This window comes from Amphibalanus amphitrite, unplaced genomic scaffold (genome assembly GCF_019059575.1).
Source record: "Amphibalanus amphitrite isolate SeventyFive unplaced genomic scaffold, NRLGWU_Aamphi_draft 000496F_arrow, whole genome shotgun sequence".
Taxonomy (NCBI): Eukaryota; Metazoa; Arthropoda; class Thecostraca; order Balanomorpha; family Balanidae; genus Amphibalanus; species Amphibalanus amphitrite.
This window is the reverse complement of record NW_024881990.1, coordinates 331,484-356,590: the sequence shown is the minus strand read 5'-3', so window position 1 is coordinate 356,590 and position 25,107 is coordinate 331,484. Positions and strand designations below refer to the sequence as shown.

At 45.6% G+C, this 25,107-nt stretch overlaps 2 protein-coding genes and 1 long non-coding RNA gene across 9 annotated transcripts in view; all 3 read right to left on the bottom strand.

Annotated features, from left to right (window-relative positions):
* LOC122392656 (tumor protein D53-like) overlaps positions 1-7,653 on the bottom strand; it is a 41,364-nt gene extending 33,711 nt beyond the window's left edge. The window contains exons 1-2 of one of the 6 annotated variants that reach the window (XM_043387753.1): positions 7,585-7,653; positions 6,147-6,202 (exon numbers count right to left, since the gene is read on the bottom strand). In XM_043387753.1, the coding sequence (XP_043243688.1) occupies positions 6,147-6,159 (13 nt within the window). In that variant the 5' untranslated portion in view covers positions 6,160-6,202; positions 7,585-7,653. Of the gene's footprint in view, positions 1-6,146; positions 6,203-7,430; positions 7,530-7,561 lie in introns of those variants that run through there. The other 5 variants (XM_043387756.1, XM_043387754.1, XM_043387757.1 and 2 more) reach the window with 5 other exon arrangements.
* A 5,792-nt stretch (positions 7,654-13,445) lies between these two features.
* Positions 13,446-21,048, bottom strand: LOC122392655 (nucleolar protein dao-5-like). Of its 2 annotated transcripts, XM_043387749.1 has the most exons (5): positions 20,848-21,048; positions 18,957-19,012; positions 15,217-16,873; positions 14,538-14,684; positions 13,446-13,915 (listed from the first exon to the last, which is right to left on the bottom strand). In XM_043387749.1, the coding sequence occupies exons 1-5, from the start codon at positions 20,944-20,946 to the stop codon at positions 13,763-13,765; spliced, it is 2,112 nt and encodes a 703-aa protein (XP_043243684.1). In that variant the 5' UTR covers positions 20,947-21,048; the 3' UTR covers positions 13,446-13,762. The 2 variants fall into 2 exon arrangements, with proteins under 2 accessions (XP_043243684.1, XP_043243683.1); XM_043387748.1 differs by lacking the exon at positions 14,538-14,684 and having other exon boundaries at positions 13,446-14,482; positions 20,848-21,032.
* Positions 21,049-22,487: 1,439 nt separating this feature from the next.
* LOC122392654 lies at positions 22,488-23,482 on the bottom strand. The gene is made up of 2 exons (XR_006258566.1): positions 23,064-23,482; positions 22,488-22,732 (listed from the first exon to the last, which is right to left on the bottom strand). It is a non-coding gene; the product is annotated as an uncharacterized LOC122392654 (long non-coding RNA).
* Between the last annotated feature and the right edge of the window lie 1,625 nt (positions 23,483-25,107).

Here is a 25,107-nt window from a genome sequence, read left to right as displayed (position 1 = left end):
CAACACATTTCCTGCATTACATTGGCCTCTATCTCTCCGATAGCGTATCGGCATTGGGGCTCAACCCCATTGCGACATACATCACCAGCCTTCACACTCTACAGCACAGCCCAGCCCGTCTCTGTAATAGCGACCGATGACGTGGCAAATAATTATGCTTGGATCTCCCTACCCAATGTCCAAAGCTCATGGTAAAAACGGTATATACGAGTAGGGCCTTGGCAGATACATATTTTGCGCTCTCCCCATCCTTCCAACGTCTCACTAGCCAAGCAGGAAGTTCCCAGCCACGACCGCCGAGCCGGAGACATTCCGACGGAGCGACGTGTCACGACGGACCGGCTGAGCCGGGGTCGGGACCGGGCTGGACCGGCACGGCGGGGGGTGGAGCCCAGACAGGTCCAGACGGGCCGGACTGACCGAGCGCGGTCCGGCTCACTCGTCAGGCGGCAACGGACCATGCACCGGGTCGTGAACGGGCCAGACGGCCGGCCAGCGCCACGCCCCCCCCCCCCCCCCCCCGGCTGTTTGGCTCTGGGGAATGCTGCGACAGTAGGGCAGAGGGTAACAATGATGGGTAAATTGAGTATGGCCAGATCAACAACGCAGCAATGCAGGTCACTCAGAGTCAGGACTCAGGAGTCAGGGTTCGATAAGCTTGTGTCAAAAATTCGAGGCACGTAGGAAAGGACAATAGCGAGTCCAAAGGGGGACTAGTTTATCGTTTGGGATTAGCTGAGGGATTTGGTGGATGTTCATCCCATCTAGTAACCGAGCACAGTGAGCAGTAGGGTGCATCAAACGCCCCGATGTCTTCAAATCGATCTGTCTGTTGATTCAATTTGTTCCACTAGTAGCACAATGACGCTGTGCAAAATTAAAATTATATCGGATGCCATCTAGGGGGTCCGCATCAGCTATGAACAATGAACATGCTTCATCACTTAACTTGGGTTTCATCACTTGGGGTTTCATGCAGCGTTTAGATGCATCCACCAACGCGATCATCAATGTCCTGGTTGACAGTGACATACGCCGGCGATCACCGCTAAGAGCGGCATGGAATGATGCTCTGGGAGTGCCATGAATCGTCATGTTATGTAGCATTGGACTAAGTGTCTGTAAATACAAAGTTCTCTCTCTCTCTCTCTCTCTCTCTCTCTCTCTCTCTCTCTCTCTCTCTCTCTCTCTCTCTCTCTCTCTCTCTCTCTCTCTCTCTCTCTCTCTCTCTCTCTCTCTCTCTCTCTCTCTCTCTCTCTCTCTCTCTCTCTCTCTCTCTCTCTCTCTCTCTCTCTCTCTCTCTCTCTCTCTCTCTCTCTCTCTCTCTCTCTCTCTCTCTCTCTCTCTCTCTCTCTCTCTCTCTCTCTCTCTCTCTCTCTCTCTCTCTCTCTCTCTCTCTCTCTCTCTCTCTCTCTCTCTCTCTCTCTCTCTCTCTCTCTCTCTCTCTCTCTCTCTCTCTCTCTCTCTCTCTCTCTCTCTCTCTCTCTCTCTCTCTCTCTCTCTCTCTCTCTCTCTCTCTCTCTCTCTCTCTCTCTCTCTCTCTCTCTCTCTCCTCTCTCTCTCTCTCTCTCTCTCTCTCTCTCTCTCTCTCTCTCTCTCTCTCTCTCTCTCTCTCTCTCTCTCTCTCTCTCTCTCTCTCTCTCTCTCTCTCTCCTCTCTCTCTCTCTCTCTCTCTCTCTCTCTCTCTCTCTCTCTCTCTCTCTCTCTCTCTCTCTCTCTCTCTCTCTCTCTCTCTCTCTCTCTCTCTCTCTCTCTCTCTCTCTCTCTCTCTCTCTCTCTCTCTCTCTCTCTCTCTCTCTCTCTCTCTCTCTCTCTCTCTCTCTCTCTCTCTCTCTCTCTCTCTCTCTCTCTCTCTCTCTCTCTCTCTCTCTCTCTCTCTCTCTCTCTCTCTCTCTCTCTCTCTCTCTCTCTCTCTCTCTCTCTCTCTCTCTCTCTCTCTCTCTCTCTCTCTCTCTCTCTCTCTCTCTCTCTCTCTCTCTCTCTCCTTCCCCGATGGAGGGGGTTGTTGCGACCACTGCTGTTTTTGTCGCGATCGGTCGAAATACGTCCGGTTTAACTTGGCTTAGCTGACCTTTGATACTTAAGCCTGAACATTTGGCATTTGCTGCATTTTGATATCAGGTCAGGTCAGTGACCTATGACGTCATATGCGAACCTCTCGATGTTCTAAAAATGCTGTATAGATTCGCAGCGCTCTCAGAGTCGGGGCATCTTTCGCAGGGAGACGAAACTTAGGAAATCACAAGCTTTCAAATTTTTACAGCTTTTTTCCTCTGATTTTCTTTTCCGTAAAGGTCGCCTGAGGTCAGTTCAGTCACGTGACACCTCCATTATGCCCCATAGGTAGTGATACAGAAACTGCTCACTGAGCAGTTTCTGTATTGTTTTTTCTGTATCTGTTTTGGCGCTAACTGAGCAGTGCTCAGTTAGCGCCAAATATGATCCAAATATGTTTCAGGAATTGAAATTTATTTTTGTGCCCCGTTTTCGTGGACTGATGCCTGGTCTGTATTCAACTTGGGCCCTATATAACGTCCTTTGACATCACTAAGAGTATTTGAGATCATCGCGATTTTTCCTCAATAAGCCCAAATTAAGCACGAAAATAATAACTATAGATAGTTTCAGCTTAGCCAACTGATACGCATTACCTATATTTAGGAAGTAGGGCTTTTGCTGGGAGGGAAGTCTGGAACAAATCGCTTCGTTAAGTTCCAATGATTAACTTGGGTTTTCTTGGGTTAGAGCGGTTCTTGCTTATTTTATGGTTTTGTGATTCAACGACATGACTTCGATGCTTCGACTCTGGGCTCGCAGAAGACACACACGATGATGAGCTCGCCGATATGAAGCCTGAAATTCCTAGTCGACCATGGCAGCGTCAAAACCAAATGAAGTTACTTTGTCACGCATGCAGTCCTGACAAAACCGGTTTGAGACGAACTCATGTTGAGGTAAATGTTAACACCGCTATTATTGGCTTAGAGTGACTCGTGAGTATCTTTTTAGCAATCCGTGAATAATTCTCACGTAATTTGATAGCACGTCTTCGACGACAACAAGAGTAAGCCGCTCTTCCCGTCGGTAATTGTTCGGCGACCTCATGATGGACCAAGTCCCTGTGGAGCATCCCAAGTCTGGACTCTCATCCCTCGCAGACAGCTGTATCCGACGTTGTCAACGACCTTGCGGTTTCAGTAGCGACGACCAAACTTGATATCTTTGTTTTGTTGCCGCCACTTGCTCTATTGAATGTTGCCGAGGTTTGGGCGCGGTCTTGCCGGGGTGTGACTGGCGATGATCATTCTGACTCGGTTTTCATATATACCCCATTGACCCAAAACAATAGGTCACGACCACGTGAACGAAACCTCCGGAACCTCAGGTGACCGGAATGGAATATCTGAGACATGCCAGTTGCTACTTTCTGGAATTTCATCTCCTTGTGAAAGACCCTTCCCCGTGCGTCGACGAGTGGATGCAACGCTGAATGGTCGGCGCTATATATGCAGTTGTTGCACCGCGCTATATAGTTGTTGCACCAGATACATGGCCCAGAAAGACGAGAGAGAGCGCAGGCCTTTCAAAAAGCAGACGCACTGACACTGCAGTAGCGTCTGATGATAGGAGCATTGTCTAATGTCTACTCATCTCGTAAGCGTGACTACATTGAAACGTTTGAGCATTGAACACTTACGAAGTAGTTTTGTTGCCTTCGTAACATATTAATCGTAATATTTCGTAATATTTATTCGAAGCCTTCGTAATATTTCGAAACTGTCGGTGGTGATTTACACCTACTATGGATAGCTGGCAGGACTCCCACTGGTTGACCTGACCTGACCTGACCCGACCAAGCCTAAATGCATAGAGACATCATCTTTGATCAAAGCTGATCTGAAAATCGTAATCAGCACCCCGAAAAAACTACAACAAACTCAATTCACGAAGTTCTACCAGGTCCCGATTTTCCCGACTTTTGGGTCATTGACCTGACCTGGAAGGTCAACCAATGACCTAGGACCGTAGAAATTGATATCATCTGCTTCTTCTCGTTACGGGAAACACGCTAGTTTTTCCGTGAAGCTCTGGCTTAATCAGAGACCGAACAGCAAGAGGGTCCAGCTCCTGTACGTTAGACGCACACAAAACACCAATACGGGCGAGTGTCAAGACTCCTATAGGTGAAATCAGATACATTTCAGATTGATTTGGTGGGCAGTTTTAGGATAGCACTTGCAATGATTAGCGATTCTAAAAGATATTTTGACCTAAGAATAATTTTAAATAATTTGTAATTAAGCGCCATTAATGATCAAATTCATGAAGTTTCGTTAACTTTAGGGTCGATGCGGACCCCCTAGATGGCTTCAGAAATTCTTGAAATTTGGCATGGTTGATACATTTAGGATACGTAACAAATTAATTTTGTGACAGGGGGTTCGTAGAATTTTTTCGAAAAAGTGGGGCGTTTGATGCACCCTAGTGAGCAGACCACAAATACATCGACTCAAACGAAAGGTAACCACAATATCATACCCCCACTCCGCGTGCTACATGTCCTGCTAGGTCCGAACTTAGGCCGAGGCAGTACTGTAAATTCTGGACAATCTTTGTTCCATTATTTTGTATGGACTATACATAATCGAGGCGACAACGCACACCAGCCAGATTGTGTGCTCTGGACCTGACGGCCGACGGGTGACCAACACCGTTGTACGATCGGTAGAAAAACTAGAGATGAATGCCATGTCCACATAGCCAAACAACGACAAGGCGCGGTTCGCTGACTGCACCTCGCCTACACATAATGCAATCACTGCCGAGAGCCGATGACCAAAGGCCATCCCCATCAGTAGCGAATACACAGTAATACATTAGTTTGAATCCGGCTCATCTCCTAGCGCTGGTCGGCTTTGCAAACGGACACCTGGGGGGACTAGGGTATGCCCGTTCGGTCTCAGCGAATATTTACACTTGATTTACACACAAAACATAAAACATGGCATACTGATACATCAGGTATGTATATGGACAGAATGAATGTTTTGAAACTGAGGCAATGTTAATAAGGGTGATGTGATGCATGAAGGGATGTCTCGGATACCTCTGAATCAGTGATCCAAGGCCAAAATAATGTTGTGATGTCTTCATAATGGGAGAAAATGAAATGTGCACCTTTTTTTAGACAAAAGACATTCAACATTCTCAAAACATTACTCATGACTTAATATTGAAAGTTGAAACTGAATATGAAAATTACACCCTTGACCTGATATGATACACCTGCCACTTGTAAAGTCATACTGGTCCATGAAAAGGTCAGTAGCAGTTTTTCAACAATACCTTTTGACAGAGACAGGCTAAGGTGACAAAAACATTGGTCAGAAACACATTGAAGAACATTGGCCAAAGATCATTTCTTTCTTAAGCAATGAACATGAACTGAACTGAAGAAGTGTCACAAGTTACAGCTATAAAGCTCAGCTTCTTCAGCCCAAAAACAATCAGAGATAGCCCTATGGCCTATGTGAAAGCCAATTGGTCATGGGAGGCTATTTAAAACAAATGGGCCTGTTCTAGTGAGTGATGCTGGTGCACTTTATCATTTTAAAATTTTAATGATTACATATAGGTAAGTATATTGCTATTGATGGGTTGAGGCCATATATTTCTCTGCAATGAATATCAACTCATAAAAAGGCTGGTAGGGCAATTTCTATGAAACATTTTGACCTTAAGCAGTCAGGACATGTCAAATATCTTGGCAAGGAAACAAGCCTTTTCACTTTGACTTTTGACTGTTGTTTACGGACGACGGTGAAAACAGGGCGCCTGGGGCGCTTTGATCAAGGTTCGTGAAATTTACACGTGACGTTTGGAATACAGAAGGCCCACGGAGGGGGAGAAGTTCCAAATGTCACGTGACTAATATGCCCTCCGGCGCCCTGTTTTCACCGGCGTCCTTGTTCACCAGCATAACATACAAATAGAAGGTTAATTGACTTCCCTTTAAATCCAAAACAAGTACCTTTGTGTATCAGACTGCACCTTTCCAAATCCAATGCGTCCCTGGTTGCACAGCTCAACTGGACAGTGGACATACAGAGAAATGTTTGATGCTATTCCCTCAGCCTGAGCCTTACCTGGTGTAGTCATCTTGCTGATGAGGAAAATTTGCTGAGTAGCTCAGAATGCCAACCTGTAAATATATTCAGCCAGTTTAAGCTTCTTATTCAAATTAAAATTCATTTCAATTTTGACTTTGAGTGGAGTAGAAGAGTGGGTTCAGGTTCCGCTACTGATTGTACCAAAGAGAAGTGAGTGATTTCTGTTACAACAGCTGCATTATAAAGTTGGTTCAAGGAAGTGGACCATGCACTAGCAGCAAGAATTATCAAAATACTTCCACCTAGCTCAAGGCTCAAGCTTGAAGTTGGGGAGCTAAGCTCAAGCTGAAACCAGTTGGGCAAACTAGACTTTTGGAATCAAAATATGGAGGCATCAATAATTTGATTCTGGTGGGAGGAGCCATGACCAAATATGGGCATGGAATCAATTTTTTGATTCATTTGGGTACACTTTTGACTTCAAATGTATCGTTACGGTTGAAAAAAGGCCCATGACGGTGAGATTTTTCTTTAAAAAGGTAGAAAAATGTGGTAAGTTTGCAAAAAGTGTTACCTCAAAACTAAGAAATTGTCCCTTTGGCCTTGTGAATGAGAAAAAGACAGAGGCACTGTCCACCACGTAAAAGCTGTTTTGGGGAAATCACACTGTATGTTATTTTTGTATCATGAATCGCATACTAAACAATCAGTATCTGTGTAAAATGGCAAAATGAAATTTTCAAACCCCTAATTATCATTGTTGTAGTGCTTTTATATTTATTATATGATTTTTACCTGTTGCTTCAGTTTTTGTATTCTTGACATTTAAAAATTGTGAATTGTTATCAAATGTAGTGAAGGTAAAGTACAACAATGCTATAGGTATCTGTTGTGGTGCTGAGGATACCACTAAATGAGAATAATAGCAAGATAAATGCTGTATTCTTGCAAGTAATTGTTGCCTATCTGTTAACATTACCTGTGAATCAAAATAATGATTAGCCAGCTGATGGGGAATCAATATTATGATTATCTGTTTAAAGTGAATCAATTCCTTGATTGCCTTTCACTACCTATATAATTCAAATTGTTATGAAAGGAGCAATATTATTTTGCTTAGGAGGTACTTCCAGCATTTCTGTTCAAGATCAGGCATGCTCCTTCTTGAAACACTATCTTATTTTTATGTGTTTGGTAAGTTAGAAATGGTCTGCATTTATGCCCAAATATGGTCATAAGGAATCAATCTTTTGATGCCTCCATATTTTGATTCCAAAGGTCTAGTTTGCCCAACTGAAACGGCCAAAGCAAAAGGCGCACTTCAACTTGGACTGGGCCAGACTGGGCCACACGCCTTGCACGGGAGTCATACTCAAACGCGCAAGGTTTGACATTGAGCTGTAGTTAAAAAACAAAATAAATTAAAAGAAAATAGTTTAAGGCGCAACTACAGATGCCGGCGAAACACACCCACCTTTCGTCGTGCCGATTCCGTCAGCTGTCTGTTGGGCGTTGTGGGTTGGCATATTTACGTCTGGACAACGAGTTGCGTTGGAGAGGCCGGAAATAGTGGCGATTTCAGGACCGCAAGAATGGACCTTCATTGGAATGATTCTTTTTTAAACCGTGGACTGTTTTCGGCCGGGATTTAATAGTTACTACAAAATATTTTGTAATTACGTTTTTACCAAGAATGAATGCCATCAGGGCTAAATTTTTACTTCTATTGCATTTTGTCAAGAAGCATATAGTGCTGTTATATTGCAGTTTTAGCGCGTTTGTTACAAAATATGAAGCGAATAAGTGTCAGTGTAATTCATCAATGCCAGAACAAGAAGTTAACTTGAGGGGAAGCTATGCTAATTGCTCTTGTCCATCCACTAAAATTTATTAAATATTTTGCTATGTGTATTCGAAAAGGAGATTTCATTTGTGCCTTCATGTCAGAATTGAAGGTGGATCATTAAATTTTCAACGCAGTTTACAAACAAGCATTTGGTCTCTCATATATTGATTTAAGCAGTGGCTAAGAAAAGGTTGATCAATCCTGAAGATTCAGTCATCGTACCTCAACTTGGCAGCAAGATCCCCCAAGGACAGAGGATACATATATTGTATACATGTCCTGTAAATCAAAACAAACAAGCATTTGGTCTTTCTCACATATAAGCAGTGGCTAAGAAAAGGTTGATCAATCCTGAAGTTAAGTCATCGTACCTCAACTTGGCAGCAAGATCCCCCAAGGACAGAAGATATATTGTATACCTGTCCTGTTAATCAAAACATTTTTGTGCCTGCAAAGGCTTAAGTTATCTGTGGTGTGTTCGGAGTTAGGCCATATGGCCGTTTTTGTTGTATGTTTATGTGGAGATTGAATATAACTGTGACCCTGTGCTTGTTTGTATACTTACTATGGTCAAACAGGGAACAGCACATTCACATAACATACTCACCTAGCACCTAACTCATAGCTGTACCCTGCAGGATCTGTACTTGTTCATGTCTTGAGCATTAACAAAGCACTAAAGTAGCTTAGTAATCATTTCCCACATTTTCTGAGCATCTAACATGACATACAGCAGTGCAGAGCAGCTTCAGAGAAGAAACACTTTAAATGCACAGACTCACACCAGCCACCCAATGAGCCAGTTCCTCAGTTGACTGTTTCCCTGGATGCAGCTTGGCAATGTGAGCTAACTTTTGGCAAGTTGAAGGTTAGCAGGTAAGATTGAGTTAGGGTGAGTACCTACCTATAACTGAGTGCTACTGCTATGCAGGTCTTGGGTAGGCTGCAAATATGTGTGATGATTGAGGTTAGGTCAGCTGTCAGGTTAGTCAGGAGTATGCTCATTGCTCAGGTCACATTTTTATGGACACTTGGCAAATTAAAAAACTAACAATCTAATCTAAGCTAACCCGACTAAACATACACAACTACCGACTATAGGAACTAAGCACCTACCTACTTGTGCGTGTGCCTACATCTCATACCATGTCAAAGTAGAGTTCCTTGGTGGAAGATTACCCTCAGTACTTTTTATCCCAGCCCTGTGAAGAAAACCAATACTTCTAAGCTCTGAGTCACTGCTGGCCATCCACAGGAAGAAACGCTGAGACTGAAAGCTTTGCCATTGTATATTGGACCAATAATCACTATCACAAATGACTATGAACACATTATATGATCACATCGTTGCATGGATTGTCACATTGACAATTCTACTACAATCCTTTTTTCAAGAAATACATTGATGATTAACATCAAAATCAACATAAAGTGGATTTAGTGATCCAAGCTTTCTCCTCCAGTAGCAATGGAATGATCGCATGTTTCATTTGTCAGACACTGAGTACCTGATGCACATTACAATCTGCATAGCATGAAGCATCTAAGCTGCCCAAGTCCATTCATTCTAGATTTTTAACTTGAAAGTTAGCACTAATTTATCTTGCTGTTGTAAGTTATCATTCAATATCCATACCAATACATCAATATGCGCTCATCAGTCAACATTTTCTGGCATGATCCTGCTCAGCGTGCTCTTCAGTAGGTATTGCTCCAAGGTCTGCAATATTATAGCTTGTTTTTGGCCAATAAGCTCTTTTAATTTTACTTTTTCTTGCTGATATATGAGCCCGATCACCTTGCGTTTATCAACCAAAATTTCATAACTTGTTCAACTTGATATTGATATTGCTCAGGAGTCAGGACCTCTGTCAGCCTCCTGGATACTTCGGATTGTTTTCAGTCAACATGCTTCTTAAATATGATATAAGTCAATATTCAAAACATCCAACAAAACGACGTACAAGAGTAAGAAAACCACCAGATAAACTAAAAAATGGCCTTGGAACAGAGCCAAGTGGTGCTCCATTTGTTTGTTTACAGTGATTGTAGTGCTGATGTATTTTTAGGACTCTGAACGTCGACTTATAAAAAATGAAACGTTTTTACAAAAGTTGTAAGGCAAGTAATATTTATCTGAAAGAACTAAAATATTCAAAAGCCAAACACTATGAAATACATGAATCGGAACGAAAAAGTAACCAAAAAATCCAGCCTAATCACCGGCTCCTAAAACTGCAACAAAATCAGCACTTTTCCCCGCAACTCGTTGTCCAGACGTAAATATGCTGTGGGTTGTCAACACAATCGTGCTACCAAATTCTAGTGAAGCCGAACCGTGGCTTCCAAATCGCAAAATCCTCTCCGTAAGTCTTCCCTTTATGCTACAGCATTAGCACATGGATTCATCCATGATAAGCGCATAGCAATATGATTCGGGCCAAGGGCAATATGACCAATAAATGTCTATTAAGTATTAACGTCAAAGAATAGGAGATTCGGGGAAGGAAGATACTGAGATAGTGATTGAGATAAGAGAACCATTCACCGTCTGGTACACCGGCCCGACCGGCCACGGTGCTTCATAACCTAGGTCCTAGGACTTCAGTCATCGGGCCCACACCGCTCCGTGCTTCTATCCTCTCCTCAGGATACTGAAATCCTTCTCCACGCCGCAACCCCCCTCCGGGCTGGACAGGCAACTTTATCTCATGCGGGCTGCTCCCTTGGAGCGGCACCGCTGCTCCCGAGGGAGCGCACACCGTAGCCGGGTGCGGTGAGTGCCTTGGGGCTGGGTGGCCTGTCCTCTGGACGGGCTCAGCCCCGGCGACTCACTAGGGTGCCTGCCCAGACCAATGTCTCCCCCTATATCCTATCATCCTCCCGGCTCTGAAATGGTCTCATTGCACAGTGGGGATTTTTCCGATCTAGCACGTATTTATTCGTAGAGGGCAAACCATAGGTAGAATTGTAGCCAGATTGTGCACAGATGTTGGCTGGTGTGTTCTGGTGAGAATTTTACCTGTAAATGTGCATAATCAACATAGTATATGGGGTTCAATTGGACCCCCCGCTCAGCCGTTTGGCCCCTGATCAAGCTAGAGCTTCGCGGAAAAGTCAAGCGTGCTGCCTATGACGAAATTAGGCCGAATATATCCAATTTCAAAGTCCAAGATCATAAGCTGACTTTCCAAGTCAGTTTAATGACCCAACTAAAGTTGGGAAATTGAGACCTCTTGAAACTTCGGAAAGTTAGGGTGTTACGGGGTATTTTGGGATGCTGATCACGAATTTCATGTTAGTTTTGATCACAGACGATGTCTTTATGCATTTAGGCCAGGTCGGGTCAGGTCAGGTTAGATCAATTAGTAGACGTCCTGCCGGCCATCCATAGAAGTGTCACCTACTACTGATAGCTTCGTAACATGGAACGAAGGCACTAGAACTACTTCGTAAATATTCAAATGGCTGCTAAAATCGAAATCAGCACCAAAAACTACCCTAGAAACAAGTAAAACTCGAAAAAGTGAACCAAGGTCATCAAAAGGTCAATGACCTTGACTTGACCTTCACGTGACCTTGACTCCCACCATTATGCATGGCACCAACATCATTTCACATATCTGAACGTTTAAAACCACAAAAAGACTGGAAACCGCGGATAATGTGAGCTGGCATACGCCGAATCGCGATTCCGGCCAAACATGGTCTCGAGAAGTATGCCACAGGTCAAAGGTCAGTTGGGTCAGAGTCATGAAATTTTTAGGTTAGATGTAAAATTGATGATCTCGAGGGTACCGAAAGTTTCGGCGCGATCGGCCGCTTTTTGCGCGAGTAATTTGCGGAAAACCATGGGGTTTTATCCGACCCCTTCCCCCTCCCCCTCCCCACAAGTGCGATGGTTAATAAGGTTACGGTATGTATAATCTACGCTTGTCATCCTATTCCTAATGAATGTGTCTCAAAAAAATATGCATCATATAAATCACGAAGTAAAATTATTCGCCTATGTCCGGAACATACCTATATCGTGCTGTTTGCCCTAGCGCTCCTCGAGTGGGGTGTTAAGATACTCTAATGTGAATATTCCGTGTTCAGGCAAGTTTCGGCAGCCAAACTAGGCGTTGTCTTGTGCAGAAGAAAGTGGCGAATTCGATAGGATATATTTCGGAGTGGAAAAGTGTGGAGAACATTGTTGATTTCCTACATTTATTTAGAATACCATTCCTTCAATATGCTGTCTGTAAGGGTTTTTTTTGTAAAGGGCATTTTTGTGACCTTAGTAAGGTTGTGGCATACTTTCTGTTTGCCATTCCATTCCTAATAAAGGTGCCTTTCAGACGATATGCAACTTTAAGACCTCGCAAGATTAAAACCAACAGGACAGGACAATGAAATTGAGCTATACTTTCGGGCCTTGCTGAGCCCATTGAGTAATCACGCATGAGTGTGAACTTTGGGCGCATTTTTCCTAGTTTTGCTGTGGACATACAGATAAAACAATGCCATATATGAAAAATTCAGACATTTCTTAGCCCTCCTGACACAAAAAATTAACAAAAATCCAAAAAATATTTTTTGAATTAATAGGCGCTAGATCGGAAAAATCCCCACTGTGCATTGGACCGAAAGGGCCTAACCCAACAAAACAAACAAACAAATCATCGGGCCCGGCGATTCCGTCATCGCTGAGAGTCGGTGCCCCGGAGCGGGGGGCAACTAATGGCCGATATGGCTGCTCCAGCAGCCAAAGTTGCTGAGCGGGGGATCGGGCGATGTATACACAAAACACATGCCTATATTGGGTATAATGTTTATTAGCAGTGTGCCCCATGAGTTTTTGGAGTGATTTTATCAATGCCTGAAATTAATACCTACCCTATGTAGTGCAGACGAGCCAGTTCTGTCAGCGAGGGGCGTTTCCTCTAGGACGGTGTGACAAGAAACGGCGCAGCCTCATGCTATTGATAGCATCAGGTGGCATCATGAGTGTAACAGGGCCTACGACTCTTCATTGATTGGGCATCACATCTCTATCGATGACGACTACCGTGGTTCGGAAAGCGTGCTTATTAGGTATGGTTGGTCGTTTTCACCTTTTAACGCATTCGAAAAGCCAATCGTAATCAGTGGTTTATGCGAGGTTAGCACTCACTTTTATGAATTGCTTTGTTCCAAAATTTGCAGTGATTAGAAACGCCGAATTTCGTGGATTGTTCTCATAATTGGTGCTTTACAACAGACATGACTGTTGTTCGCATTGTACCACAGCGATCGGTAGACACGGGCCGGGTCTTCCAAGTACCCTGGTTCCTAAAATCAATTACTCACGATGAAATAATTAATCATCTTGGTTCCTCTTCAGCAATATTTCTTACACAGCTACGCTCGCCCTCTTCTCCGTAACCCACGCTCTGGATGTCCCCGTTTCTGCTCCTTCCCATGTCGCTCAGTTCATTTCAGACGCCACAGTCTCAGTTTACAAACAGTAACGGTGTGCGGCACCCTGGTCGGGCGCCACCTATATTCGCGGATGAATGACAGCGCACATGAGCTCGACAGCCAGTCAGTCTGGCGGCAGTCGCACAAATGAAACATGCCGTGAAACGCTCGGCTAGTACCAAACACTCTCAAAATAGACATAGAATCCCATAACACTTGGGGCGGCGGCCGGACACCGGTGCACGCTCGGCAGCTCGACACAGATCGACCGCTGACCCGACACCGGGTCCCTGGGCAGTTCAGTGGGCCTCAGCCGGTACATGGGGCCCAGGCGAGGCGGGGCGGGGCGGGGGCGGGGCGGCTCTCACGTGAACTTGATCGAATGAACAGTTGTGTCTATCTGTCCACCACTGTAGCTCCCGCGTTTCTTCTTTGTCTTCTCATGCCGGAATCCCTTTCCGCGGGTGAACTTGAGGTCTCGGTTGGCCCGCTCGCCCCAGGATCCGACGGCACCCGACTGGAAGAGAGCAGAGCCGTCACTGCGCGTCCGCGCGGCCCGCCCTCCGCCACCAACACCACACACACACCGACATACAGTCGACATACCGACACACACAGTCGGGCCGGCGCGACCAACACGCTAGTCGAACGTCGTCCTCACGCCCTTACCGCGCGCCGCGAACCCGTTCTTATCGGTGCCTCCGCGGGATCCGGCGCGACCCCGGAACCCGCCTCGGTCGCCGCCGCCGCCACGACCCCGGAACCCGCCTCGGTCGCCGCCGCCGCGCCCCCGGAACCCGCCTCTGTCTCCGCCGCGACCCCGGAACCCGCCTCGGTCGCCGCCGCCACGACCCCTGAAACCGCCTCGGTCGCCGCCGCCACGGCCCCTGAAACCTCCTCTGTCACCGCCGCCACGGCCCCTGAAACCACCCCTATCGCTGCCCCGGCCCCTGAATCCGCCTCGGTCTCCGCCACCGCGACCCCGGAATCCGCCACCGCCGTTGCCGTATCCGAGGCCGGCGCGCGGCGGACGAGTATCGAATTCGACCGTCTCGTCGTCTTCCTCTTCCTCCTCGTCAGCGTCCTAAAACACGGGGGAGGGGGCGGCTCAGCGCGACACGCCGACACTGCGCGGTTACCTTGGCCTCGAAGGAGTTGTCGGCCAGCTGCTGGTGTACCTCCACCTCCTCCTCGCGCACGCGGCGGAACGGCGTGTTCTGTCGCCGGCCGGCCGACGCCGCCTGGCCCTTGGCCTTGGCCACCGGCTGCGGAGTCTTAATCTGAACCTGCAGGTATGTCAGCGGCGCGTGCACAGCACATGACGGCACAGTCCACACAAAGTAGCGTGTAGCAAATACAGCTGGGACGTCGTCAGTGACAAATGAATGACAAATTATTAGTAGGAACTAGCCATTGTCCCTGGCCATTGTTATCAAACGTGCTGAAATGGGTCACTTTGGCATTTTAAAAACATAAGAGGAGTAATGTGTAGACAAAAAAGGAAATCAACATGCAGACAAGTTACTGTGCTTTTATAAAAAAGAGCACTTTTGAGAGTAGATGGCTTTAACACTCGTAATCCAGAATACACAGGTAGGCAATGACAAATGGGACAAATAATACACATTAGAAAAGGCACCTTGGCAAAAATCACAGTTCGATTGACACTGATCTAAGTGATAAGCGATGAAAGCTCACAAAATGATTGACACCGCGGTTTAGATATCTGACTTAGTTATAAACAAAGTTTAGAGACTCGCCCCAAAATATATAGGGTCCACACTATCAGCCGCAATGAGGAGTGGCAGCGGTACGTACCTGTTTGCGGACGGTGACGTCATCCTCCACCCCGCTGTCGCCGTTCTCCAGTTTCGCCTTCTTCTTCTTCGGTTTCGGCCCCTCTTCTTCATCGGAGTCGTCGCTGTCGTCTGACTCGGACATGGCGTGCTTGGCAGCCACCGGCACCACCTTCTTCGGCGGCTCGTCGTCCTCACTGTCCTCATCAGAAGAACTGTCCTCGGCCGCCGCGGCCGTCGGCGCCTTCGTCACCGCCGCCTTCTTCGGCGCAGGCTCGTCGTCATCGCTGTCTTCTGACGAGGACGACTCGCGCTTCTTCGCCGCGGCCTTGGCAGGCGTCTTGACGGCGGGAACTGCCTTCTTCGGCTCCTCGTCACTGCTCGAGTCCTCCTCAGATGACGATTCTGCCTTCTTAGCTGCCGGTTTAGCAGGCGTCGACTTGGCTACGGGCGTCACCTTCTTGGGCGCCTCATCTTCACTGCTGTCTTCCTCTGACGATGATTCCGCCTTCGCAGCGGGCTTGACGGGGGTGGCCTTGACGGCGGGCTTTTTGGGAGCCTCGTCCTCGCTGCTAGAGTCCTCCGACGATGATTCCTTTTTAACCGGTGCTGCCTTTGCTGGAGTTGGTTTTGCAGGTACAACCTTCTTGGGAGCCTCATCCTCACTGGAGTCTTCTTCTGACGACGATTCGTCCTTCTTTGCCACTACCTTTGCCGGGGTCGGTTTTGCAGGTGCTACCTTCTTCGGAGGTTCGTCTTCCTCACTACTGGACTCCTCCGATGACGACTCGTCCTTCTTTGCGACTGGCTTACTGGGAGCTGCCTTAGCCTTAGCAGGGGTCGGCACCACCTTTTTGACGGGCTCGTCCTCTTCATCGCTGCTGTCCTCGTCCGAAGACGACTCGGGTTTCTTGGCGGGTGCTTTTGCTGGTGTTGCTTTAGGCGGCACTGCTTTCGGTGGACCCTCCTCTTCGCTGCTGTCCTCTTCAGATGAGGACTCTGCCTTCTTCGCAACAGGCTTTGCGGGCGTTACCTTTGCCGGAGCCACCTTCGCGGGAGGAGTCTCGTCCTCACTACTGGAGTCCTCTTCTGATGAAGATGCCTTCTTGGGAGCGATCTTTGCGGCGGGCGCCTTGGCAGGTGTTGCCACCACCTTCTTGGGTGGCTCGTCTTCATCACTGCTTGAATCCTCCTCTGATGACTCTTGTTTTGCTGCCACTTTCGGTTTTGCCGGTTGCACAATCTTTTTTGCCGGAGGTTCGTCATCCTCGCTGCTAGAGTCCTCAGAAGAGCTCTCCTTTTTCTTTGCTGCTGGCTTCGCCGGCGTCGGCTTTGCTGGAGTAGCAGCCTTCTTGGGGGCTTCATCTTCGCTGCTCGACTCTTCATCAGAAGACTCATCTTTCTTTGCTGGAGTGGCTGCGACTTTCTTCGGAGAAGCCAATACGATTTTCTTAGCTGGTTCTTCGTCACTCGAATCGTCTGACGACTCATCTGACGAGGCCGGCTTTGCAGCAATGGGCTTCACGGGGGTCTTCTTAGCCGACGGAGGAGGCACGGGCTCGTCATCACTGTCAGATTCAGAGTCTTCTGAACTCGATTCTTGTTTTTTACCTGCTTTGGCTTTTCCGTTCACTTGTGCCTTCTTCGGTGTTTTGATGATACTGACATTAGGTGATTTCCTGAAAGCAAGAGAGACCAAATTAAAAAAGTCTTATTTCGAACGAAAGTTGACACTTAGCTTAGCTTATTTATAGTCACCGTGGGCAAACTATTCCGCAAAATCCAGAAATTAAAACAAATCGAAATGACAATATACAAGACAGAAAAATTTGAGGGAAAAGAAAAGTAAAAAGGCCCGTTTCAAAAGATAAAGTGGAAAGGTTCGCACTTGGCAATGTGTACTTGTCAGTTGCAAGAAAAGCTGCGTCATGGCAATGTCTCAAATAAACTCCGGGCTCAAACAGACAGCGGACTTGGCATGTTTATTAACAATCGCACTTATGGGAGGGGGAGGGGGTTGAACGGACCCCCCTCGGTTTTCGCAAATACCTCGCACAAAAAGGGGCCGAGCTCGACGAAACCTTCAGTAATCGCGAGTTGAGCAATTTTACACCTACACTGAAACAAACCTAGAGAGCTACAGCCTCACGAAAAACAAGTGTCCGCCCTGTGAAGCGACTGATGTCAAGCAATTTAGTGTCAGCTCAAGCAGTTATTTCTGAGGTCAGGTCAAGAGCCCAAAGGTCTGGAATCTGGATGACTTCTGGACTAAACCTACAGTAAAAACATCTGCAGAGCAATTACTACCATCATTGTATTTTCACGTTGAATGCTGAATACCATACTTTATGTCCGGAAAAGGTCATCTTTGGGTGGGTGTTGACCAGGGCTGCGGAGTCAATGTAATTTAGGGTGACTCCGACTCCGGCTTCAAAAATCGACTCCGACTCCGGATGGTTCTACCCGCGCCGCCCTGGTGGGGGGGGGGGGGGGGGGGGTGCTATTCATAAGCGCTTGACGTATCGACGCCAAACTTTCAGTACCTTCGGCTGCATCAATTTGAAAACTTGTGTCAAAATATGAACTTCGTAGCTACCATAGGTCGGCTGGAAATGACGTCAGAGTGACGTCATGTTCGGCCGATTTCGACGCAAAACATTGAACCACGACAATCGCTCCCAATAGCTCAGCTTTTGAGCTAGATCCAATTTCTTTGCATGAGAGGACTCAGGATAGACTGTGCTATCAAACTGCTATGTCGGATTTTCAAAGTATTGAAAATTTTATATCATAGAATTCAAAATTTATATTTTAATATTTTTTCAAAAAACTTTTTGACTTTTCGAAAAACCTGGAATATATGTGATAGAACACATACTTATGACTTACTGTAGCAAGTTGTAGCTAAATATCTTCAAAAAATGGTCAAGTTATACACATTATTGCAAAAAAATTCACAATTATAAATTTTTCAAATCAATTTTTCAGTGCGTACTTGACGTCATACACCAATATAATTAGCACCATCGTGTTCCTGAGAGCTCAAACTGCATCCAATGGACACTCTTTTTGTTGAAAAATTTTAACTTCAAAATTTGACCTTTTTTACCTAAAAGTAACCTGACCTAAGCTAAATTCAACTCAAAATGACCTCGAATGACACAAACGACACCAAATTCGAAATCTATGGCCTAAATGGACCATAAAACATGTGTCACGTGACCGACGCATGATATAATATTTCCGTGACCTGTGATGACCTGACCCTCACCTGAAAATCAAAGTACAAGTTTGGCACCCTCATGAACAAGCTCAATTGTTGACACATCTGTTGCACAGATTAACACAAATAAAGTAGGTAGTAGGTACCTTCCTAGTACCTACATTAATGCCTAATTGTGTTAGGTTTTGTTAGGCTAGGTAAAGTAATGTAAGGTTTGGATAGTTTTGATAAGCCATCTAGGAAAGGAAATTCCAAGAATATTTTAGTCTGCAATGACATTTGTTTTATAATGCTGGGAAGTTGGTGGTGCATCGCTACTGCTAGTAGTTTTTTTTTGTAGCATTTGGGGTCATTGCTCTTGGTGGGATCAGGGTGGAAGAAGTGCCTCCACATTATTGTCAATTTATCACTCCTGAGCATATGGAGCAGCTATAGTCTGATATGTAAGACAACCTGAATTGTCACTGTGCAATTTCTCATATCTGCCACCCTCAATCCTGTTACTCAAAATTAAACAATAGGAAGAGACTTCAACTTACGTTTTGTAAAACTTCACAACTGCATCAAGTGTTGGAGCAGAATCATCCAGTGGAAGCTGTAAAAAGAAAAGAAGTGCAAATTAGTCATTTTACATTAACACCACTGACCACAATAAATGCTTAAAGCATTTCAAATTGGGCTGCTTCCCCCAATGCAAAATTACAATCAGCCAAGTAAAATCATCAAGATCTGCAAATTAGCCTGGAAGCTAGATACACAATTACTTAACCTAAAATATTTGATTTAGCATTGCTTGTAATCTCAATCTCTCCTAAGGCATTGCCTTCGGCAATGCACTGCTCTGCCACAAGTATTATGATGACGTCACTTCAACTTTCATAACAAAATTGAATAGCGTAATGTTTTCACTCAACCTTGGAGTTTATTCATTCGATCCTGTCTACGTGGCGCAAACGGCTGGTGGAGTGCTACAGCTGTAGTGGCCGGTGGTGACGGTAAATATTTCACAGGTGGTTTAAAACTTCAAATTATGTCATGTGATATGCTTCTTACTATCACTTGGGGTTCGCATGAAAGTAAAGGCTGCCGGTCCTAAACTAAATAAATACCAAAAGGCCTTCCTAAATTCCGCATTTTATAAGTATAAGTATAAGAAAGTGCCTTACTATCTTCTGGCTAATTTTCCAGCTGGCGCCGCATGGTGGCGCTAGCAGAGCTTGTTATATATCAACGCTAGGTCAGTTGGGCAAACTAGACCTTTGGAATCAAAATATGGAGGCATCAAAAGATTGATTCCTTATGACCATATTTGGGCATAAATGCAGACCATTTCTAACTTACCAATCACATAAAAATATGAGAGTGTTTCAAGAAGGAGCATGCCTGATCTTGAACAGAAATGCTGGAACTATCTCCTAAGCAAAATAATATTGCTCCTATCATAACAATTTGAATTCTATAGGAAGTGAAAGGCAATCAAGGAATTGATTCACTTTAAACAGATAATCACAATATTGATTCCCCATCAGCTGGCTAATCATTGTTCTGATTCACAGGTAATGTTAAGAGATAGGCAACAATGACTTGCAGGAATACATCATTTATCTTGCTACTATTCTCATTTAGTGGTATCCTCAGTACCACAACAGATACCTATAGCATTGTTGTAGTTAACCTTCACTACATTTGATAACAATTCACAATTTTTAAATGTCAAGAATACAAAAACTGAAGCAACAGGTAAAAACCATATAATAAATATAAAAGCACTACAACAATGATAATAAGGGGTTTGAAAAATTCATTTTGCTATTTTACATAAATACTGATTGTTTAGTTGCGATTCATGATACAAAAATAACATACAGTGTGATTTCCTCAAAACAGCTTTTACGTGATGAACAGTGACTCTGTCTTTCTCTCATTCACAAGGCCAAAGGGACAATTTCTTAGTTTTGAGGTAACACTTTTTGGAAAGCTTCCACATTTTTCTACCTTTTTAAAGAAAAAACTCACCGTCATGGGCCTTTTTTCAACCGTAACGATACATTTGAAGTCAAAAGTGTACCCAAATGAATCAAAAAATTGATTCCATGCCCATATTTGGTCATGGCTCCTCCCACCAGAATCAAATTATTGATGCCTCCATATTTTGATTCCAAAAGTCTAGTTTGCCCAACTGAGGTATAAACAACTAAATATTGATATTGATTTTTCTGAGAGCCATTTTACGTGTTCATGTCCATCTATATATGTATATATAGATAAACGTCATAGCTATCGTGCGTCGCCAGCTGATTTAATCCAGTTGTATAGTAAGGCACATCAGAAACTGGAAAAGTCAAGATAGGTAGTGAAAATTGAACCATGCAAGGCTCATTTGACTATTCAGCTCATTCTGGGGCTGGAGTAACCAACATATATACTTACTGATTTTCTTTTTGATTTATACTGCTTCGCTAATCCGGGATCCACCTGGGAAAGGTGTGAAAGCACCAAAGATGAGACCTCGCTCGCCAAATCCGCCATGGCTGCGAGCACGCGGTGCCAAAAGAGAGCCCACGTGTGGCGTCGGATTTGTATTCAATAAGCTACTACTAGCGGTATATACTGCCTTGCTAGTAGTAGCAATGTACACTTGTAAATATTCGCAGAAAAGTTATAAACTGTCTATAAAGAAGTCAGTAAACTTTTCTTAAAAAATTATTATAAAAAAATTTGCTACATGAGTGCTTCGAAAGGGCAGAAATAATGTTTGTCATAAATTTCTAGTAGCTATTTAAATAGGAATATAGTCGAAATTATGGTCGAAATTGAAAAAGCACAGTAAAGAGAAAAGACGAGTAATTTAAAGACCTGCCTCAGGAATTAATACGGGGCATTCATTTTTCAAAGAACGCTCAAATATTTCATGATAATCGATTAAAACTGTTGTGATGAATCAATGAATATTTCAAAAACAGCAGTAAAATGGTGAACTGGCCACTCAAAGCAAGAAGTAAAGTAATCTTGACCAGGGGCGGATCCAGGAAAACTCCAAGGGGAGGGTCATGAATCGAAGTGGTGCCCCTACCTATACCCAAAATTAAAAACTCAACGGATTTCGTCCACTTCATTTTGGTGGTGCCCCATTTTCAGTTTTTTTTATTTTTATTTTTTATTTTTAGTCAGTATCTTAACTCTTAGCCACAACCACATTTACCAATTGTAAGCAAGTAGGTACCCAGGTGAAAAAATCTTACAAGATTGTCAGGCATTATTATGCAAGACAATCTTGCAAGAAATTGGCCCACTTTCTTGTAAGATATTGTGTATGAATCTTGCATGTCTTGTACAAGATTCTTGTTAATCTTCTACAAGAATCTTGCACATCTTATACAAGATTCTTATAAATCTTGTGCAAGAATCTTGCAAGTCTGGTACAAGATTCTTGTAAATCTTTTACAAGAATCTTGCACATCTTATACAAGATTTTTATAAATCTTGTGCAAGAATCTTGCAAGTCTGGTGCAAGATTCTTGCAAATCTTTTACAAGAATCTTGCACATCTTATACAAGATTCTTATAAATCTTGTGCAAGAATCTTGCAAGTCTGGTGCAAGATTCTTGCAAATCTTTTACAAGAATCTTGCACATCTTATACAAGATTCTTATAAAGAATCTTGCTGGTCTGGTACAAGATTCTTGCATGTCTTGCACAAGGCTCTTGCAAGAGTCTTGTAAGACTCTTACGTGTACTGTATAAGAATCTTGCAGAAGTCTTGTACAAGACTCTTGCATGTCTTGTACAAAGCTTTTGCTAAGCTTTTGCTAGAGTCTTACCAGACTGTTGCAAGAGTATTGTACAAGACTTCAACAAGTTTTGTACCAGACTCTGGCAAACCTTCTACAAGGCTTGCTAAGACTCTGACAAATCTTCAGCAAGACTTGGAAGTCTTATCGAAGACTTGCAAGCCTTGTGCAAGACTTCCAGACACATCGTTGCCCTAAGATATTGTTTCGATTGTATTCATGTCGAGACCCATGTGTACGAAATCCGCAAAGTGAAATGGATAATATGCCAGTGTAAACGTCTAAATCAATATGTATTCATAAAAAATGTATAGCTGAGAACACATATTAAAGCCCTTTACTTTTCGAGTCATCCACACGTCACAGTCACATCACACCATCACACCGTTGACGTCACGTCATGTCACCATTGTCGAGGCCGCCGTTCCGTCTGCATCCAGCTATACTCGTACACATCCTGAGCGAGGATGTCGCCCGTCGAGCCTTGCATCGCATATTATTGGTGAGCCGAGATTCTCGAATGCTGAAATGAAATGTCATTTATATAATCAGGTAATATCCAAAGCCAGATGTGAAAAGGTGAGCCAGTACCTATCAGTCAAAAACTAGAATTGATGGGGCTCATTGTCGATTAAAGATAATTCAGCATATCATAGCTATCATCCTCACGTATCTACCATCCCTGGGCCCAGTTTCACCGTATGACGTTACCGTCAGCACTATTCCCTTTGTGGCATGCAAAAGAATGACAGGCAATCAGCTATTTTTGAGTGAACGTTTCGGGGCTTTTTTTCTGTAATGCTGCAAATATTGAGAATATTGTTACACAGCAATACAGCATGGCAGAACCTTACCTTCAGGTCGGAAGAGGAGACGGCAGACGACACCAACACCGCACGGCACACACTCGACACCCCCGTCAGCCGTCCGCACATCGCGAGCGGGCAGTGAATGGGACGGATGGAATGCGGCGGAGGGGGGCGCGCGCGATGCGCGCTCCCCTCTCCGGCGTCTCCGGCCTTCGCCCCAGGCGAGGATCGGGACTGGGAGGCCTGGGAGGGGACGCCCGCCGCCGACCGTACGGTCTCTAAAACGGTCAGTGGTCGCTAAATTCCAGTCGGTACAGTCTCTAAAAGATCACCACTGCGCACAAATGCACGCTTAAGTCCCCAAATAATACAGTACAGTAATGCGTCAAATTAAGCTGAGAATGTTATGAAGGGATTTGGGAGTTATGAAGTGAATCGATTCTTTTATAGGGATCAATTCACAATTCGTAATGGGACAATGTTGACAACAACATTCGAATGTTGATGTCCCGCCAGTTCTAATAATGAGATGTGACGTCCTGAGGACTAGGTGAATAAATCCCGGTAGGTTGCAGATTGAGAAGAAATGTCCAGTCCAACTTATCAACGCACCGGGGCGAGGCATTTCTCCCAAGGTACTCCTCATACTTTAGTATGAGGCTTATCAATGGTCATGACCGATCAGCGAGCTGTTAAAAAAATCTTACAAGTAACCAACAGACTTGCCAGAATCTTGCAAGAAAGATTCTTGCAAGGAAACCACCGCATTCTTACAAGACTCTTGCAAGATTGGGACAGTCTTGTACAAGATTCCCTAGGTCTTGCAAGACTGTCCTCAGAATCATATAAGATCTTGCAAGATCGAGAAGATTCTTGTAAGATCTTGTAAGATTTTTTCACCTGGGTATATATGAATGTGCTATGTGTATATATGTTGTGGACGCTGAGTAGTGAGTACTTACCAGGAACGTTATCAGGTAAGCAAATCGTTGTCAGTCCGACGAACTTGACCCTGGCGTCTAAAGGGTCTGTCCTTGACACTTCAGGCTTGTCAGGGGCACCAAAGTCCTTCCAGGGACACCACAAACCTGTCAGGGGCACCTACGGCCTTGTAGGGGCGCCACAGGCCCGCCAGGGGCACCACAGGCCTGCCAGGAAGCAGGGGCACCACAGGTCTAGCAAGTATACACGACAGGCCTGTCAGGGGCACAACGGGCCTGTTGGGCCCATGAGCACCCCTAGGGGCAGGGGCACCACAGTCCTTCCAGGGGCACCGCAGGCCTGTGAGGGGCACCAGCGGCCTAGCAGGGGCACCAGTCAACACAGGCCTGCCAGGGGCACCACAGACCTGCCAGGGGCACCAGAGGCCTGCCAGGAGCACCACCGACCTCGCAGGGGTAACTTGGGCCTGTCAGGGCCCAGGGGCACCACGGGCCTGTCGAGAGGCACTTCAGGCTTTTCAGGGGCACCATAGTCCTCTCCGGGCGCAGGGGTAGCAGGGGCACCAGAGGCCTGCCAGGGGCACTACAGGCCTAGCAAGGGCACCACTGGTCTATCAGGGGCACCACGAGCCTGTCATAGCCATGCATCTCAGGCTTGTCAAGGCCCAGGGGCACCACAGGTCTGTGAGGGGCACCAGCGACCTAGCAGGGGCACCAGTCAACACAGGTCTGCCAGGGGCGCCACAGACCTGCCAGGGGCACCACAGACCTGTCAGAGGCACCAGAGGTCTGCCAGGGGCACCACCGGCCTCGCAGGGGCACCTTGGGCCTGTCAGGGGCACCACGGGCCTGCCGAGGGGCACTTCAGACTTTTCAGGGGCACCAGTCCTCTCCGGGCGCAGGGGTACCAGTGGCCTAGCAAGGGCACCAGAGGCCTGCCAGGGGCACAAGCGGCCTAGCAAGGGCACCAGAGGCCTGCCAGGGGCACCACAGGCCTAACAAGGGCACCACGGGCCTGTCAGGGGCACCTCAGGCTTGTCAGGGCCCAGGGACACCACAGTCCTTCCAAGGGCACCGCAAGCCTGTCAGGGGCACCAGAAGCCTGCCAGGGGCACCACAGGCCTAGCAAGGGCACCACTGGCCTGTCA

Excerpts from the sequence above, each read along its gene's own strand:
- LOC122392655 (XM_043387748.1), bottom strand. The coding sequence starts at position 20,946 with ATGGCGGATTTGGCGAGCGAGGTCTCATCTTTGGTGCTTTCACACCTT. Across the intron at positions 19,013-20,847 it reads ATAAATCAAAAAGAAAATCA|CTTCCACTGGATGATTCTGC; the intron begins GTAAGTATATAT and ends TTCTTTTTACAG. Across the intron at positions 14,483-15,216 it reads ACGTCACCGTCCGCAAACAG|GACGCTGACGAGGAGGAAGA; the intron begins GTACGTACCGCT and ends CCCGTGTTTTAG.